Source organism: Cephus cinctus, unplaced genomic scaffold, assembly GCF_000341935.2.
Source record: "Cephus cinctus unplaced genomic scaffold, Ccin1 Ccin1_scaffold0690, whole genome shotgun sequence".
In the NCBI taxonomy this organism is placed as follows: Eukaryota; Metazoa; Arthropoda; class Insecta; order Hymenoptera; family Cephidae; genus Cephus; species Cephus cinctus.
This window is the reverse complement of record NW_014333313.1, coordinates 1065653-1085217: the sequence shown is the minus strand read 5'-3', so window position 1 is coordinate 1085217 and position 19565 is coordinate 1065653. Positions and strand designations below refer to the sequence as shown.

The 19565-nt window shown below is 36.7% G+C and overlaps 3 protein-coding genes across 9 annotated transcripts; all 3 read left to right on the top strand.

Moving 5' to 3' along the window:
• Positions 1-650: 650 nt before the first annotated feature.
• On the top strand, positions 651-5807 carry LOC107269899 (RNA-binding protein squid). Of its 2 annotated transcripts, XM_015744312.2 has the most exons (5): positions 651-770; positions 1009-1468; positions 1669-1957; positions 2046-2395; positions 3154-5807. In XM_015744312.2, the coding sequence occupies exons 4-5, from the start codon at positions 2057-2059 to the stop codon at positions 3658-3660; spliced, it is 846 nt and encodes a 281-aa protein (XP_015599798.1). In that variant the 5' UTR covers positions 651-770; positions 1009-1468; positions 1669-1957; positions 2046-2056; the 3' UTR covers positions 3661-5807. The 2 variants fall into 2 exon arrangements, with proteins under 2 accessions (XP_015599798.1, XP_015599797.1); XM_015744311.2 differs by having other exon boundaries at positions 654-770; positions 1669-2395.
• Positions 5808-6621: 814 nt separating this feature from the next.
• LOC107269939 (E3 ubiquitin-protein ligase SIAH1) lies at positions 6622-12717 on the top strand. 4 transcript variants are annotated; one of them, XR_001538188.2, is made up of 6 exons: positions 6622-7180; positions 7755-8115; positions 8194-8433; positions 8521-8713; positions 8845-9520; positions 9617-12717. XR_001538188.2 is itself a non-coding variant. In XM_015744397.2 (5 exons), the coding sequence occupies exons 2-5, from the start codon at positions 7887-7889 to the stop codon at positions 9020-9022; spliced, it is 840 nt and encodes a 279-aa protein (XP_015599883.1). In that variant the 5' UTR covers positions 6622-7180; positions 7755-7886; the 3' UTR covers positions 9023-12717. The 4 variants fall into 4 exon arrangements, 1 of the variants encoding a protein (XP_015599883.1); XR_001538187.2 differs by having other exon boundaries at positions 9614-12717; XR_001538186.2 differs by having other exon boundaries at positions 8845-9921; positions 10393-12717.
• Positions 12718-13271: 554 nt separating this feature from the next.
• Positions 13272-19539, top strand: LOC107269826 (transketolase-like protein 2). Of its 3 annotated transcripts, none has more exons than XM_015744095.2 (8): positions 13272-13546; positions 16620-16765; positions 16847-17036; positions 17157-17391; positions 17464-17607; positions 17688-17861; positions 17938-18153; positions 18237-19539. In XM_015744095.2, the coding sequence occupies exons 1-8, from the start codon at positions 13440-13442 to the stop codon at positions 18906-18908; spliced, it is 1884 nt and encodes a 627-aa protein (XP_015599581.1). In that variant the 5' UTR covers positions 13272-13439; the 3' UTR covers positions 18909-19539. The 3 variants fall into 3 exon arrangements, with proteins under 3 accessions (XP_015599581.1, XP_015599583.1, XP_015599582.1); XM_015744097.2 differs by lacking the exon at positions 13272-13546 and adding an exon at positions 14545-15046; XM_015744096.2 differs by lacking the exon at positions 13272-13546 and adding an exon at positions 14547-15179.
• Positions 19540-19565: the final 26 nt, after the last annotated feature.

The window sequence follows — 19565 nt, the reverse complement described above, 5'->3', positions numbered from 1 at the left end:
CGGTGAGTCCATGAAAAAATATACATTAATCGAGAATTTTCGGATTCGTAAATTAAATTATTTTAGTTTGAATTTGTTCGCTATCAATGATGTTTCATTATACATATTGATTTGTAAAACAGGTTTTTACATAAATCATTATTCTATTTCAATCATCAAAAAGTTGTTTCTTCACGGTAGTAGCATTGCATCGTAGGTTAGGGACGTAGCAGTTTCAGGACCAATGGCGCCATTCCTCGGTCAACGTTTACATCAAGTAACTACCGACTCAAGTTACGGTAAAACAGAATTTTCACGTTGAAAGTCAGCAAAAGTGTACATTCTAAGTGCATATTTCGGGAAATCCCATTGTAGATATGCATACTCGGGAATACACAATCTTGCTCGAATCAACAGATATATAATTTAATTAAATATTTTTGTTCTTTTTAATTAAACATTTGATCATCCTTGATTTTATTCTAGCTTAATCTGCTTCGCCATACAGGGATTAGTTGTCATGAAAAAATTATCTATTTTTAATGGGTCAGATATATGCTTGTGGGACTTGGATCTATTCTTAACTCAGCGCGCCAGAGGAAAGATAAGCCGAGTCTCCCGAGTGACTGTGTTTTATTTATATGCTCTTCTCCACCTCGCAGGTATCTACTGTCGAGTTTCTCACATCTTGAACGTTTGAATACATGCAATAAATCAATTTTACCGCCTATAGAAACCACGTGATGGCGCTTTGAGTCGATCGATAACGATGAATTACTCTTTAAATAAATGTACGTATATTTGAATCAGATAGTGCATTTTTAAATATAAATTAATTAAAAAGAACTGCACAATGCAGATGGATATACGAATACCTTTTACTCTATATTATACGATATAATTATATAATAATACTCCAATCTTGTAACATTGATTATTTTATGATTTTTTTTTAAATATTTTCAATAAAAATTGTATTCTAGTCGTTAAAAGTGTAATTTATATCTGTTTTCTATGTTTCTTTTTCAGGTGCGTTCAGTTTCTTCATTCTACAGAAATGAGTTTTAACTTTGGAGCAGAGATTGGAAATAAGTAGCGTTTAAAAAAAGAACCACATCGCTTCTGTTACCATGTGAAAATGCGGTAAAGATTGCAAAATGACTTCTTGGCGGGAATATGAAATAGGAGAAGTCATTATTTGTAATGAGAATATCTGGCATCGAGTGGCATTGCATGGATTATATTGTATCACAGAGATGATCAAGTATTATTGGAGCAATAGATAATACGATGACAAGGATAATAGAAGTACAACATGTTCAAAATTCTTTCAATGCCCAAAAATATTCCATGCGTTCCTGCAGAGTAGCAGTAAGGTTAACGTTTCCGGGCCATTCAATTATATACTAGAGTTTCCTATTGGCCTGTATTAATTCTCCAGCGGAAAGAGCGAATGACACTGCCATGGAGACCGCATACTTCGATATAAGTACGTATTTCATTTTGGAGTAAAGTACTGAGAAACAAAAGAAACTGAATGGCAAGACATCATCGTTGGGTGAAATATTTTTGCCAAATACCTGCGTGAAGAATTCCTACGAAAACAACTGCTTTACTTAATACTTAAAGTCATAAATTTGAATGTGCACGATTAATTAAATTATTGGAAAATAACTTTATGAATTTTAGAAATGGAGCTGCATAAGAAGTGTTCTACGAATCCAAAAATTAAGAAGATTCATCTAGAGATAGACGTGACACGACTAACGGAAGCTTTGACAGTGTGTTTGGAATTTCCGGGAGTTTCCATTGTATTTGATGATTAGACTGGACGATGTGGATTGGCATCAGAGGAATTAGCCAATCACGAGTGCTAGAACGGCAAAGGGGGATTGGAACACATTACTGTCTCTCTCAGGCGCAAGCCGGCGCCGGTTCACCGAAAGAACCGTCCGTAGAGCGTGCCAACTGCTACGAGGTGAGTTTCTGGTACGCAGTTTGCCGAATAAGCGAGTCTCTAACTTCGTGCAGTCTTCAAAAATACGTAACGTGCTTCCGTATATAAGAAACAACGAGGATGGCGACCGTTGAATATTATCAAAATCAGACCCAGCCCGAAGGTGCTAGCCAGCAAACGCAGTCGCAGCAACAGCCGCAGCAGCAGCAACAGCAACCAACCGCCGGAATCCCAGGCAAAGATGATGAACGAAAACTCTTTGTCGGTGGACTCTCTCGTAATACTACCGACAAAGATCTACGGGAGCATTTTGGAAAGTTTGGTGAAATTGAAAGCATCTCCGTGAAAATTGACCCCTACACGGGAGTACCGCGGGGTTTTGCTTTCATGGTCTTCGCCAATCCGAAAACCATCGACAAGCTGCTGGCTTCTGGCGAACACTACATCAACAAACGGAAGGTTAGTTAATTATACTGGTTTTATTACATATTTTACACTTAGATTTACTCTAGCTTATAATGCTCCCAAAAAAGTTGGTATATGTATTTAGCTTATTCTATTAATTAGCATTTTTCCATTGCTCAAGTACTATTTCTGTTCTTTGTTAGAAGGTATATTTGTTTTAGAGAATATTATATTGTTTAAATTTGGAGTAAAAGGCATAGCGCTCCTTAAGTGTAAAATGTTTTCAGAGATAATACTATAACTTTTTACATTGTTCTTCTCAATATTATACAAATTTCCCTTTACAAGTTCATTTTGGATCCTTTGAATATGGGACATGTTGTTAGTCAAACAATAGGCTTTTCATAGGCAATGTCAAATTGCAGGCATTTGTTTGATTGGAGTACATTAACTTATAATATAAAGTATATTTGATAATACGCCTAAGGACGTAGCAGGGTATTTCTTATTTCTTTTGTTTAAATTGGCAATATTTTGTACATTTACTACTCAACCAGCTATAATATCATACAAGTATTTGTAGATTTATAAGGCTTGTTCTATGGCCATGTGACATTTGTACAGACATTGTGCTTAATATTATTGTATTTATATTCATATACAGTAAGGTATAAGTTTATCCTTTGATTGTTGAAAGTATCCCTGAAATACCACTTAAATTAAACAACAATGAAAGTCTGAATGATTAACTGTTCTTCAAAAAATTTCAGAGGAATAATAAAAATATAATATATATTTAAACCATTTTTCAGGTTGATCCTAAGCGTGTCAGTAAGAAGCCTCAACATGGAAAGATATTTGTTGGTGGCTTGACGCCTGAAATTACAGATGAAGATATCAAGTCATACTTTGGTCAGTATGGAACAATAGTAGAGTTACAAGCACCATTTGACAAATTGAAGAACCAGCGCAAAGGCTTTTGCTTTGTGACATTCGACTCGAGGGATGTAGTCTACAAGTTACTTCAGTCTCCGAAGCAAGTGATAAATGGGAAAGAAGTAGATGTCAAAAGGGTTAAAGTAAACCCTGACCCAAACCGCCAAGGATTCTGGGGAGCAGGTTATGGTTATGGCTATGGTGGAGGGTATGGCTACATTCCTGAGTATGGTAATGGTTACCAGGGAGGCTATGACGACGTATACGCCAACTACGACTACACGAGCTGTGAAGGCTATGAAAATATGGGTTACGCGCAGCAGGGTAAACCTCGAGGAAATGGTCAGGGTCCTCGTCAATTTCAAAGACATCAACCTTACTAATCGCAATGCATGAAAATCCTATGTGTATTACGGATCGGGTGATAAATCAAGAGCGCAGCAGGTGGTAAAGCGGGCGACGTTGCTAATGCAGAGCCGAATTTGGAGTGTCGCTGAACAAAGTGTTTACAATTCTTAACACAAGTATATACATATACGTGTATATACTTAACAGTCTTTAACGAGACCTCAAATTCGGTGCTACGTACGTCTTTAAAAAAAAACGTTAACACTATCCGCTTAAACGTCACGTACGTTTCTGGACGGAAATATAAATTCATCAGGGGTTCAAAGTGAGTCTGATTGTATTAAGAAGTTACGTAAAAGAGTAACGTCGCGCGTCGTACCTCCTACTGTGCGAGATGCTATCGAGAATCAAAGTTCCAGTGCGTTTTCTCGCAATGGCAAAGACTCGAAACATGAAATTTGTACAGCCTGTTTAAGATGCATGTGGCCTGGAAGAGATTGATCGCGTAGCGACAATTAAAAATCCTAATGAAAAGTGGCACGGGCATATTTTACAAGCGCGCGCCGATTAACAATGAACATAACGATTCAATTTTGGCCCTTTTTGTTTCTCTCTTTTTTTTTTCTTTCTTTCGATAGCTCATAATCACTAACTCGTACGCCCTAATTATTTAATACTCTAATGATTTTCTTTAGGATTCTAAGTTGTATTAGTATTCGTTATTATATTATCGCCTCTCTGTTTCTCCGCGACTCGACGATCAATGGATATATAATAATGTAACGTTTAAGTTTTTCAGCCGATACGCATTTTAAGTTGGTTAAATATCATCAGTACCGAAAGACGGAATCGTAGCGTATAATGTTTCTTGGAGGCTGAGCAGTTATCACGCTACAATGAACGAAACAATATTTTCTCCTTATAAAATCATAACCAAAATGCATTATCTATTCTCACGTAATTGTTTAATCTAAAACTAAGAATTTGTAACTTGTAAGGAATTATATGAGATACGATCCTGATGCAAATGCGGAAGCGCATGTACACACCGGTTTCCGTTTACCCTAGTGGTATGTAAAAAAAAAATGAACGTGCGTATGTATATATGTATGTATACACATGTCTTTTTCATGCGTGTGTGCGTGGGTCTATACAAGCGCGCGTATAAGCCCATAACGTTTAACCCCTTAGAAAGGAAAGAAAAAAAATTATATATCAAAAAAGAAGAAAATACGAAAATATAATTAAAATATGAATGTACCTGGGTACCGAAGAAATTTGCGAGTGGTGGTAAATTATTTCGGAAGAAAGCTGGACTTTTCACGCAAAAGTAATGAATTGTTGCCGTACTGGAACCTCGCGGCAACGAGCGTAATAACGTCGCCTTAAGTGCAAGACGAAGATGTATGAGATATCGCACATTTTCTTTAGGGCAGCGACGCGTCGCGACGGTTGGATATTATTTCGTGACTGTCGTAAGGCTTCCATCGCATTTTGTATTGATTAACAAGTCCCGTTCAATACGCGAAGACTGTTCCTCATATCGTGAGAAGACTGTAAACAGATGTAGCGCATTAATTGACACGATAAAATATATATGTAAATGTCTATGGATATTTATGTATATACAAGCCGTAGCAGATTTTTGATAACTTGGGAAACTTGCGATCGCAATTCTGACTGCAGACTAAATTTTGGCGAACAAAGTGAAGGGAAGTGAGAAAAAAATGATTGAAAAATGTCGATACTTTGTAGACCGTCTTTATAAATATGAAAATTATCGTGGTAAACTACATTTAGGAAATAACGAAATTATATCGTTTGTAAGGCTGATCGAGCTTTAAAACTTACAAGATTTGTTTCAGATACTACAAAAGTATTAACAGTTTGGCTTAAACGTAACGAAATGATTAACGACGTGGCGAATGTGCGATTATTGTATGATTCCTTACTTTTTGAGATTTTAAGCCAAGCTAACCGTGCTTTTGAAATTCAACATGTATACTATGTATACCGAATTTTTGCTGCGTGCGAGACAAATATGAGAGGAAGTAAAAACGATGTGTGGAATTAAAGAAGATAATACGAATATTTTGTTACTATTAATTACTATTCGGTTGTTTCACCCATGACACAGTGTATATTTTAATTATAACAAAAAATAAAATGCCCATTATCTGAAGTCGCCTTTGATTCTTCGTTATCTGTTTTAATTCTCACCTCAATTGTTAAGCTTTCGAAATAATTTGTATCGTGGACTGCGGTTATTGTTCAGTGATTTTATACAATTAAGAGTATTCTCTTGTTAATTATAAAAGTAATTATCTAATTTACTTTTTACATTTATTTCTATCGTTTCCGATACTGTTGGGTAACGGCAATTTCTCATAATAGCTAAAACCGTATAACCACATTTTACTAATTCATAGTGAAAGTCTCTGCGCGTTACACAGCTGCTTGTATAAAATTCTGCAGTGATTGACATTTTTTTTATACGTACTATATAAAGCTTGGCGAATAATGTCGAAACGGCATTTTCCTTGGAAAAATGCTGCGAAAGCGATGAGGTCATAACTGCTGATTAAAAGTTCATGTTATATGCTTGGAAATGTTCGCAATTGCTTGAGATTTGATAATGAACCGTACAGGAGAATATAAAATAATATATTATCAATTATAAACAATCTTATTCTGAATACTGATCCGTACTATTTGAAGTCTTCAGATAATCTTTATACAAAAAATACAAATTAATATTACACTCTAGTACCATTACGAGTTCAAAGTATCTATTAGTTCCGTTATTTGTGCAAGCGACATTATTTGTGACTTTCGAAGTAATAGTTTTATTTTCGTGTTTCAAATTTAGCGGGCTACCAGATGCTTATGGTAGGAAAGTTTTATTCGCGTTGAGAAATATCCCTATGTTCCAAAACCTCTCTTCAATGGAATCATATATATTTCTGTCTTTCTTGGTATCACAGCATTGAACGAAGATAAAACGACGTTAGAGTGTAACCGAATTGAATTTTGGAACACAGCCCTGATATCTCCGTACATGATGTGAGCGCCTGGTGTTCACTGGATTCTTACATCATGGCTGATGGCTGCACTGTCGTCGTCGTACTGTTTTGCTTGGCGTTGACGAGTGCAGATGGGAACTGAATAGGCTAAAAGGAAAACGCTATGTCTCTATCGTCATCAAGAAGATCATTAACGGGCATCACGGTGCGATCGCGATCGCGAGGAACCGCGATGTAGCCGTTCCAAAGTCTTTGTTTATTTATTTATCGATGAACTTAAAGTCGTTGAATAACGTGTTTTACACACGAGCCCTGGAACAGGATCGCATGAAGTCATCATCGTCGCCGTCGCCGTCGTCGTCGTCGTCGTCGTCGTCGCCGTCGCCGCCGCGGTCGTCGTCGCCACTGCAACAACAGTGGCAACCCTTTCGATCATCCTCGTCGTTTCTTTGGAGTGCCTTCTACCCACCTTCGTTTTCCCTTTTTCGATCACGTAACAATTCTCACGTTTGCTCGCCTCCTTTTTCTTCGGGTAAGTCATATTAATATTTATTATGAAGTTATCCTCCGTATTTTTACTTCACCCTTATGATTGCATGAGATTCTTTGCTATCAGTTTACTCTTATTCAAATCAGCAGCTTTGTCCCTTTTTGAACTTCCATTTCCTGAGTTGTGCGCGAATAATCACTCAATTTTTGAGTAGGGCTCGGCGCACAACTATTTCAACTTATTGTTGCTATAACATTGAAATTTCTCTATTCATTCTACCGTAACTTATATATCATACAGTCAATGAAAAAGAATGCTGTACTATCTTTCAACGTCAATAACATTTTCTTATGTGGAATCTTTATAGTAAAATTTATTTGATTGAGCTCATTTACTTTTTTAATGACAGCCCTTTAACTATCTATTCTATAATTGCAATATTCAGTTATATACGTGGTTTCTTAATCATGCAATCATGTTAAGGGTTCATTTTTGTTATAGGGTAATGCATATTTACATACTATATAGTTTCAATGTGTATACTTGCTTAATTTGTGTTTCTTGACATGACTGATTTACACTCTGCAATTATGTTAATATCTTTGTTTTATTACAGATGTGAACTGGATGTCTCCTCGATTTGTACAATTTCAATTAGACTTGTCGTAGTTTCAACTAGGTTTCCAGACCAAAGTTTGTTTTTATATTACTGACGCATTTGACATTGGTGTATACATTTGCTAAAACCATGTCCCAGTTAACCATGAGTATAGGGAAGCGCGGGCGGAGCGTTGCAAGCACGTCGGCATCAACCGTGTCAGCATTAAGTTCCTCGACCGACTTAGCCAGTCTTTTTGAGTGTCCAGTTTGTTTTGATTACGTACTCCCACCTATCCTCCAGTGTCAAAGTGGACATCTCGTCTGCAGTAATTGCCGACCAAAGCTCACCTGTTGTCCAACTTGCCGTGGACCCTTAGGTAAAGCTTTAATAACACTAAATACTTATAAACATTATATTACACGAATAATATATAATTTATTATAAAAATAAACAGGTAACATTCGTAATCTGGCAATGGAAAAGGTAGCGAGTAATGTAATGTTCCCATGTAAGTATTCTACCAGTGGGTGCACAGTGTCTTTGGTCCATACCGAGAAACCAGATCACGAAGATGCCTGCGAATTCCGTCCGTACAGCTGTCCATGCCCTGGAGCATCTTGTAAATGGCAAGGATCCCTCGAACAAGTAATGCCACACCTCGTTATGAGTCACAAGAGTATCACCACTCTTCAAGGTATGCTCAGCGAAGAGATTCAGAGTCTCATTATTAAGTTAATTCTCTATTGGGAGTAAAGACTTTACTTTTCTCATGCTGTTATAGGTGAAGACATTGTATTTTTGGCAACTGACATTAATCTGCCCGGCGCTGTCGATTGGGTAATGATGCAGTCATGCTTTGGTCATCATTTCATGTTGGTCCTTGAAAAACAAGAGAAATACGATGGTCATCAACAATTCTTCGCAATCGTGCAACTAATTGGTTCCAGAAAACAAGCGGAAAACTTTGCATACAGGTAAAAATAGAGAAGCATCAATTTTAACAATAACAAAAAGTACTAGAAAATTACCAATCCCACAAAATATCCCACAATGACTCTTGTATCCATTGCATATATCTCTTCTCTATCTAACGACCTTACTCCAGATTGGAATTGAACGGACACAGAAGACGTTTAACGTGGGAGGCGATGCCACGTTCCATACACGAAGGCGTCTCATCAGCTATCCTGAACTCGGATTGTCTAGTGTTCGACACGACGATCGCTCAGCTCTTCGCCGACAATGGCAACCTGGGGATCAATGTGACCATCTCCATGGCATGAGGAAAATCGCAAAGTCTGCTTGAGATAACTCAAGCTTAACGAACGCCCTTTTAAACCGATCTTAAACGGTTCAAAAAATATTTAAAGGGTAGCTCGATACGTACAAGATAACTTGTAAATAGCGTGACGGCGTGCGACAATTCAAAGACGTGGATGTCGGAGAGGGTGCTCGTGAGAGACAAGAATGCCTTGGGGGATACGAAAGCTTCGTAGCGTGCTCGTTTGTGATATTAACTTACTAAGATATCAATAGAGAGAGATAACTTTTTAATATTCTTAGTGGCATGACTTCGAAGCTTTTTTCGCCCTGGATGCCTTTCTCGATTACGACTAATATTCGAGCGACGTTTTATTGCCCGTTTGTGTTGCCCCCTCTTGGCTTCCATAACGGTGCTTTAGACTTCAATTCGATCTTCACCTAGATATCTATTTGACAAGGGTTTAAGATTGTTGCCAGATCGATTTGCTTCGCCGGTCGTATCTGCGTAATTTTAAAAGGTAACGCTCTTTGTTTCTTCATTGAAGCATCGTTACAAGGACTTTTGAAATGTTCAGAACAAGCGACCGTTATATTTCCTTACTTCTATTCAGTAGATTCCACTTTGGCTAGCCAGTGTAACTTATTGATCGATTGATTCAATCCTCTTGACATTGGATCAATCAGCTGCATCTATTATCTAATAGATGAATCTACTGGATCTGAGTAATGGGTGCTAGCGAACTCAGACTGAAAAAAAAAATTACATAGGGAGGTTGAACCACAGCCGCATAATCTACAGCGACTACCAAATTCATCGGTCTTGTGACTTTTCATGGCTTACCATTACCATTGACCATTATGGTTCGTACGATATGTTAAGAGGAACCTGTAGAGGAGGAACTTATAAATGAAATACAAGGTAAGTTCTCCTTAGGGATCTTTCACAATATATAGATCGATTATGTTACATAACGTTAGTTCGTAATTAATTCTTTCTGTACGTTCGAAAATCATTTTAGCTTTTAAGTTATCCTGGTTTATAGAAAAAAGTCCGTTTACAAACTCACGCTCAAATTTGTTAATTAGCTCAGAATGTACATTACCAATCGAATCTACCAAATTCATTTTTATCCGTAAAGTCATATTCACACCAAGTAGCTGTCAATTAGATTTCAATTGTTTTGATGACTCGCAAGCTAACTCCAATCAATATCATTTACAAAATTCATTTTTTGGCGTGGCATTCATTTTCATTTCTTCTACTTATTCGTAAACTTTCGTTTCGCTCTCCGCTGAATTCGCGCTGCGGCCAAAATTTATTTATTTATTTATTTATATGTCACGTTATACTTCGTAGTAAACTTTACTTATTCCGATGTCCGCATTCCAGATTATTGGACGACTGTTAGATTTCTGAAGAAATCATTCTTCTCATAATCCTATGGATCAATTGTCAAAGCCTGTATGACTATACGGAGAAAATCGATGTTCCTTATTGGCACGATAGAAGAATCTACACGATCGGAGGAAGCCATTGATCGTTCGCCATCCCCATTTCACGTCCATCTTAATCCTATTGCATTTCACAAAGGACTGGAAAATGTCAGGAATGAAATGTTCGAAGAAAAGTAAAAAAGGATAAGGAACGATTCCTGTTTTTTCTCTTTCGGAAAGGCACTATCGTTATAAATAGATCGTAAGATACTATCATCGTTACTTATACGCGAAGAGGAAAAAAATAAGGGTTGGCCAGGTGTTTCCTAATAGGAGCAGAGTATCGAATCGAACTGAGAACTATTAAAAAAAGAAAAAGAGATAGCCCAAAAGTAAGAGCGATCAAGTGAGTACTTTAACGTGAGGTTCGTTTCAGGAGATGGTTTAGACTGATTCGTAAGTCGTATTAATAATGATATTGTCACGGTATTAATCAGGTTGGCATTATTGATTATAATCGAGACCAAATTGAAGCAAGATGTTATTCGTCGACGTCAAGAGAAGTTTTAAGACTAGTTTCGTGCTTTTGCATTGTCATTGAAAATAACGCAAAGATTGATTATCGGTTCGATGCCCTGTCGGGCGACAATGCGAGTAATTCAATGAGGTTATTTAAAATGAAATGAAAAAGAAGAAAAAAAAGGGATTCTATGAATACACTATATCGCGCACTCTTCCATTACTTTTGACGCATGCATGATAAACCGTAGGGTCCGATCGTTGATGATCCAGGCGAGACACGTGGTGTTGCTGTAAATAAGTAAAACTTGCTATGTGATACGATTATAATTAGTGTAAATTGACGTGCTGATCCGATAGAGTTTCAAAGTAATAAGCGGAACCAAAACACCGCAGCCGTTTATGGTGTCGTTGTACTGCAGTTAGCAACTGAGTTTACACTGAGCGACAGGAGGAGTAGTTAATGTCTTTTAAATAAGATTGAGAATAAAGCTTCATGGTCTTTTCGGCGGTTACTATAAAATGGAATAAGAAAGGACAGAAAAGGAAATGCGTTGTCTGTTGCCAAATTTGCTATTATTTTATTGTTTGAGACACTTCTTCGTTCCGTGTGTCTTTTTCATTTTCTTTTTTTTTTCTTCATTTTCATTTGTTCAGAACTTCCAGACGCCGAAATTACCGTTTAAATGCAATTTTCATATAATTTATCTTTATTAGATCCTACTACCTAGGGCCAACAACTATTGTACATAATTTAATCGAAGTTCGAACCTAAATATATCAGTAGCGTTCAATGTCTCATTATAATTAATTTATTATTTAGTATCTCGTTAGGTACAGTTCATTGTTACTGTAGTAGGTCTACGAATTCAATGTGTTTTTTTCGACAGTTAACAAACAATATATTCTTCAGCAATTCACACGTGGTTTCCCATAACGATATGGATATATGTGCTATAATTGAAAAATTATATGTATTTCACTGCAAAACCGTGTACGTGCATATTTTGTATGTAAAATGATATGCAGAGCCACGTGTCGGTTGCTTTAGACTTCGTTGCTTTGGGTCAGGCAAAAAAAATGAATCTGGTAGACCGACTTTACGTTAATCGATAACGTTACACACTCTGAAAAAAAAAGAATATGCAAATTCGTTTCCGTAATGTGTTTAACTTCTTATAGAATTAATATCCCGGTATTTTATCAATCGATCGATTTACTGTACAGAATATTCGTCGAAGTTTAGGATTTTCTTATTTTTTATCAAGTCGATATTTGTATTTTGGTCGCCTCACGTTCCATCAAATCTCGTAAACTTGTTTCTGTGAATTTGACAAGATCGTAATGAAATTTTGAAGTGATACAAGTTCCTTACACAAAACGTAACCAATTGAAATAACCTAGATAATCGTAATAACGAAAATATTTATCATCAGATTTCGAATTTGACATTTTAATAAAAGCATAATACAAATTACGTTCAATTATCGACAGTGTATAAAGTTTAAAGGGAATCATTGAGATTGTCTCGGTGTATAGTAAATGATTGAATTATTTTTTAAAAATTATTTTGACGGTACGTATCGTGCTGATTGATTAATAAATGAGTAAAGAGTCCGAATAATAGAAGTAAAATGCATCCCATGATGGAACGAGTTTATTTAACGATGTAAATATATTTATAAGACATTAAAGATGTACAACAATGTAATGGCATGAATAAAATCTTTTTTTTCTAATAAAAATTATTACAACTCGAAAATCTACAATGAGTTATACTTTCTTTTCAGGGCAATGTATGGTAAGAGGATAATTTTCTAGGGCTTTACTCTTATACAATCATACCCAATGATTATGTTACATATAATTATTTCCTTAATCATCTTGCAAGCCTTGTGCTCCTTTTTATTTTCATTTGAAATTCCAATCATGCCATAATTATGTAACTTAAAAAAAATTATGAGCGCAATCAACCAGTGTCATTAAAAAAATAGAAATTCTAATAAAAATTCGTCGATATTTTGTGAATATTCTCAAAAATATATATGTATAGCACAGCCTTTGATTGGTAAATTAATAAAACTAAAAATGAAACAAAGAAAGCGTAGACTGGGAACAAAGGCAGCTAGGGATAAATATAGGGCCTGATACACTTAGGCCCAACGGTACGTAAGTAAGGAGTTTCGTTGCTATATTCACGGACTGAGAAAATGAATAACGTTTGCCGGGAGGGCCGGGAGACCTGGAAATTGAGAGAGGGAAGCTAGAGCGACTGAAAGTAGAGGGGGTCATGATGTTGCTTAATCATTTGTCTGAAGTAACGGCTTTACACAATCTAGTTTCCCACTTGTTGCTCCGTTGCTCGTTCCCGTACACGAATTTCTTCCTTCTTCAGTCCTTTCGGCATCTGTATATCCTTTAAGTGAGCCTGTGTCCGCCATCTGTGTCACATTCCTTACTCTCATTACATCTTCTAAAAGAAAAATGGTCAATTACCACAAACCGGAATCTAAGGCTATTCAAGAGCTGAAGGATATCGCTAATAAGCTTAGAATCCATTCGATTCGAGCCACCCAAGCTAGCAAATCTGGGTAAGTAAACCGGCATGATTAGCTTAAAGTGGCGTCCCTGCTGCGCGGCTTCTATACGTTATCACTAGAATGTTACCAACGTATGAATGCAAAAAGAACCGATAAAAATCATTAGAATTACCAGTGCCGGGATGATTATGAGTGTCCAAAAGAATTCTAATCCTTTCGTTATCACAAACTTTGGTAATACAGAAATTCATAGATATTTCTTGTGATAACTAACTTTTTAGTACATGTATTATTAGTAATTTTTACTCTAGTCAACGTATGCGCACGATACGTGAAATTGATTAGAAAATTTTGTTATCACGCTTACGATAATACTTAATAGCATATTAAAACTTGTAGAGATAGTATCTATAATTTTTTCTTGTAATTTAGTTTAGAACTGTGAATAACTGACTTTAGACCCGATAAATTCAAAATGATTTTCCTTCTTGCTACAATTATAATATATACGAGGTCTATTTAAAAAGGTACTATTATCAGGGAAAAATATGATATCCTCGATACATTATATTTGTTCATATTCCCTTGGCAACGTGTATTTCTTTAATGACTTGGGGTTCAAGGCCTCATGTTCGTACATCTTCATAATAATTACGCCATCCTTACGTTAGTCGTATAAATATTATGTTAATGAAACGTAAATTTATACCGCAAGACTTGAACGACGTCTATGAAACTTGGTAAAATTTGCAAATCACATTTCTTTTCTTACCAATTCGAATACATTTAAATTTACCCGCCACAGCGTTCACGAAACACGTGCAACGTCAGTGCGAATCATACGTTCCTCAACATAGCGCCATTAAAGCATTTCCTTTTTTTAAACATTTCTACAGATAAGCACGAAAGAGCATCGTGCAGACGTGATAACTTGACCGAAGACTATATATATATTATATAACATCAGACATAACGATATCATATATAACCTAAAATCTGTGTTGTCCTGGAGCTTTAATTTCTGATCAATTATAAAATAACCGCTAATACTTTCGAAAATTAATATCATATATTTCTTATACAGTTCATATTCCTTTTTACAGTTTGAACAATAAATTCAATTGAAATTTACAGTTACGCCTAATACAAGACTAAGTGAAAGAAACTTTTTAATCGGCTGATATGTGACGCCCGATTGAAAATGGCCAAGGGGCAAATTCTTATGTTCTTTTAGAATATAAAACAGAATCACGCGACATTGTCGATATTAGTTCAGTTGGTGGTGTGCATTTGCTGAATAATCTGGAAACTTAGAAGAAACAGATAAGAATAAAATGCGTGGATCAGTGAGAGAAAGAGAGAGAGGGAGATAGAGTAATAAATGAAGAAATATACATGATCAAATCAGTGGGGGTTTCGTTAATGTGATTCGGAGTCTTGAATTTGCGAGTGGTTCGATACGTCCTGTAGGGTCAATAGAGAAGATCGCCGCGCAGTAGAGCGACTCCAGAGCAATTCGCAGCAGTTCGTATTGAACGCTTCAAGGAAACGGTTCGTTGTTCATTTTAGTAAGATCGGTTCGCCTAAACAAAATGGTTCGTGAAGTTGATCTACAGAAATTAAAGGATCAGGCCAATAAGCTTCGTATACTTAGTATACAGGCTACACAAGCCAGTAAGAGTGGGTAGGGAATAATTAAAATAAAATTAAAAATATAATTTTTATTTCATACTCTGTTTCACGGAATTTCATACGTTTCATGTAAATATTAAGTCGTAACGGAAACAGCTGTGCCTGACTTTAATAGTCATTGAACGTTGGGTACCTCCTTGGAATTTAAATTAATCTATTATTTTCCTTTGGAACGAAGTTATTCTTACCTTGCGAGGAGAAACGTGCACAGTTATATATCTATATAGAAATCATTTAAAAAGTCTACGTGGACTCTTTCTTTTTCATTGAATTAATGTGATTTATCGAAGCAAGGTCATTCAAGGTTGATAAAGTTATATATTAGACACTTAATGATTCGGATTATTCCATCTAACTCGGGCCTATTCTTACCGGTCAAAATCCAAGGATTTTATTAATCTTGTGTACAACTTTGGTAATTTTTTGTTGACTTTTTTTTTTATACCACTCGAAATATAAGTGCGAAATTTTTAACGCTTTCATGAACATTTTCTTGACTCTTCTATTTTCATACAATTTTGTCTGAGTAATCTCGGTAGAGCGTCATCAAATAATTGTACCGTTGTACCCAGAAAACACGTATATTAAAAAATCATTTTTAAAATGCCCGAAAGCCAAATCTAGTCCGAATGAACATTTACGAGTTATCTGGTATTTTATCTGTATTTTATCTGACCAATCATAAGCACCGCATCGATTCGATTAATTTTTTTTGCTTCGTAAATTCAGACTAATTAAACATTTGAGCTAAGGTCATAATTTTTATCACATTATTATCGTCCCCATATATATGCAGAACTACATTATTAAATCCATTATCATGTCCTCTATATAACCTTCCATGAAGCTCTATCATGGATTATTATGAGATTTATCAATTATAATTTAATATTGTAATTGAATCATATGAATCATCGAAGAAAACTCATGTATATGCCTTTATACAGCGAATATTCCAAATAGCCAAAATAATATTCCAAATAATAGCCAAAAATTCCATATTCGAACATATTTCCTGTATATTAAAATCATGATTTATCTTCTAATCTAATCACTTTTATACTTCTTTAATGGATACTTAGTAATTAGCGTAACGTGACATCCTAATTAACATGTTGCGCTTATACTTTAAGGACTTTGGTCTTGACTGTCCTGTACGTCATCTACAGATATATATACAAAATTGAGTACTCAAAGTTGAGTTGACTGAAATGGTCAAGGTATGCATATAGCTTGGTATGCATATATATATGGGCGGTATTTACTAGATTTGCCACCTGCTAGTAAATATAATTCCTAGCAGATAAGATGCTTATAAGTAGCCACGTCGACGTCCTAAACGTGTTTTTCAGATAATAGGAATTTGAACAGAGGATTAAAAAACAAAAATTTACGTTTAAAGCTATAAATGATTTTTGTAATTCTGTTACAGACATCCTACATCATGTGCATCCATGGCCGAAATTATGTCAGTCCTCTTCTTCCATACTATGAAGTACAAGGTTTCAGCTCCCAGGGATCCAAGCAGCGACAGATTTATCTTGAGCAAGGGTCACGCAGCCCCCATTCTTTATGCTGGTAATTTGATCTGGAAGATTATATGTTTGAAGGATTCCTGATTTAGTTGGTTAACGATTTTTCTTTATTTTTTGTGGGCAGCATGGGCAGAAGCTGGACTTTTCCCAACGAGCGAGCTGTTGAATTTGAGAAAATTCGACAGTGACCTCGAGGGTCATCCGACCCCAAGATTAAACTTTATCGACGTTGGAACTGGATCCTTGGGTCAGGGTCTTTCTGTTGCTGCTGGTATGGCCTACGTGGGCAAGGTCTATGACAAGGCTAGCTACAGGTGGGAATATTTACTTACTTTATTTTTCAAATGTAATTTCTTGGGGGTATTATAGATTTTACTTTTGATACTTGAAATATTACTACGTTATTTAGTACAATAGACTCGTATTGTTTTCAGGGTCTACTGTCTTGTTGGGGATGGAGAGTCTGCTGAAGGTTCTATCTGGGAAGCACTCCATTTTGCTTCTCATTACAATCTGGATAATCTCTGTGTGATCATCGACATTAACCGTCTTGGTCAGAGCGAACCGACGGCTCTTCAGCATAACATGGAGACTTACCGTAAGCGTCTCGAAGCTTTTGGATTCAATGCATTGGTCGTTGACGGTCATGATGTTGAGGAGCTGGCTAAGGTACGTTAACATTATATAAGCCTACAATTTGCTACTGCGTGTAGAGGAATTAAATGATTCACCATTCCGCAGGCTTTCCACGAGGCACAAAACACCAAAGAACGTCCCACAGCACTTTTGGCTAAAACATTTAAAGGAAAGAATTTTCCTAATATCGAAGACCTTGAGAATTGGCATGGCAAGCCTCTTGGTGGAAAAGCTGATGAAGTCATTCAGGTATATACAATCATGTTTATACATTTCAATATTCATCAGCTTTAGTCCGTGTAATTGACAAAATATTTTTTATTTCACAGCATCTTACTTCGCTTCTGGTAAATCCTGGTCCCTTGGGATTGCATCCTCAGAAACCTCTCGTGGAAGATGCTCCCGCTGTGGACATCAGCAACATTAAACTGAACACTCCACCAAATTACAAGCTCGGCGAAGAAGTTGCCACTCGCTTAGCCTATGGAACTGCTCTTGCCAAGGTAAACACTAGTTACTTATTGAATTTGCCTTCCTCTATGGGTAGAAGGAAAATTCTGGAATTACTCGTTGTTACAGATTGCAGCCAATAATAACCGCGTTATCGCCCTTGACGGTGATACGAAAAACTCCACGTTCTCTGAGAAAATTAAAACGGTCGATCCAAGCAGATACGTCGAATGCTACATCGCTGAGCAAAATCTTGTCGGCGTTGCAACTGGAGCTGCTTGCAGAGATCGTACCGTAGCTTTCGTCTCGACCTTTGCCACATTCTTCACGCGTGCCTACGATCAGGTATGACATCCCCACGAATGCTTTTATATATATATTTGTGTAATTTTTCTCAACAATTAATAACTGTTGTGTCCTGGTAACAGATTCGGATGGGTGCCATCTCACAGTCGAATGTCAATTTCGTCGGTTCTCATTGTGGAGTTTCCATTGGTGAGGATGGTCCCTCTCAAATGGGTTTAGAAGATATTGCTCTGTTCCGTTCTATTCCTGGTGCGACTGTCTTCTACCCAAGTGATGCCGTGTCGACGGAACGTGCAATAGAGTTGGCAGCCAACACCAAGGGAATCTGCTTCATCCGCACATCACGTCCTAACACACCGGTCCTTTACGCGAACGACGAACCTCTGAGCATCGGCAAGGCTAAGGTGGTCAAATCTTCTCCGAAGGATCAAGTTCTTGTAATCGGTGCCGGAATTACTCTGCACGAGGGTGTGAAAGCTGCGGAGGAATTAGCCAAGGCTGGAATCAACGTGCGCGTTCTGGATCCTTTCACCATTAAGCCTATAGATGCTGCTACTATCATTAAAAATGCCAAGGAGGTTGGTGGTAGAATTGTGTCCGTTGAAGATCATTACCCAGAGGGTGGTCTTGGAGAAGCCGTGGCATCAGCTGTAGCACTCGAGAGAAATATTATTCTGAAGAAACTGGCTGTACCCAAGGTACCTCGTTCTGGACCACCAAATGTTCTTCTTGACGCTTTCGGTATTAGCGCTCGTAACATTGTTGCCGCTGTACAAGAAGTTTTGAAGCTCTAATTGAAGTACTACTGATATTACTGCTTGTAACAAAGTACCAACTTAACGAATCCAATAATTCAATGAACGTTCGAGTCGCTCATCCATTTTAGTTCATGGGTAATTTGCTCAATTCGAGATCTAAAAGATTTGATTGAGTCCCAGTGAATCAGCAGTACAAAGTAAATTCGATGATATCTGTTTTCCTGATGGTCAGCGCTACCGTATATACACATTCCTCGGATAATCACAACTTAACCACGATGGACCAAGTCCATCGCACTCGTCTAAAATTTCCGGAAATTCAATCTAACTTTTCTTAAAGTATCCACAAGTGTTTATTTCACTAAAAACAGGTTCAATGATACTTTAAACGTTCAGAATGAATTTCCGTACTAGTCCTCTGGAACTCTTAATAAGAAATTGTTTGATCATATCGATGAATATTTGAGTCTTTAAACTTTCTAATAGTTTATATACAAATATATGTATATATATACAAAGATATATATTTTATACACTATGTTATTTTTTGTGTAAATCACTTTGATATGGTGCATTTTGTATAAGTATTGCGCTGACTCTACAGGGGAAAATGTGCGCAACTCGTAAATTTGTTTCTCTAAAGGTCAATATGACATTTAAAACTAAAGATGTTATTACTATTATCATAACCCG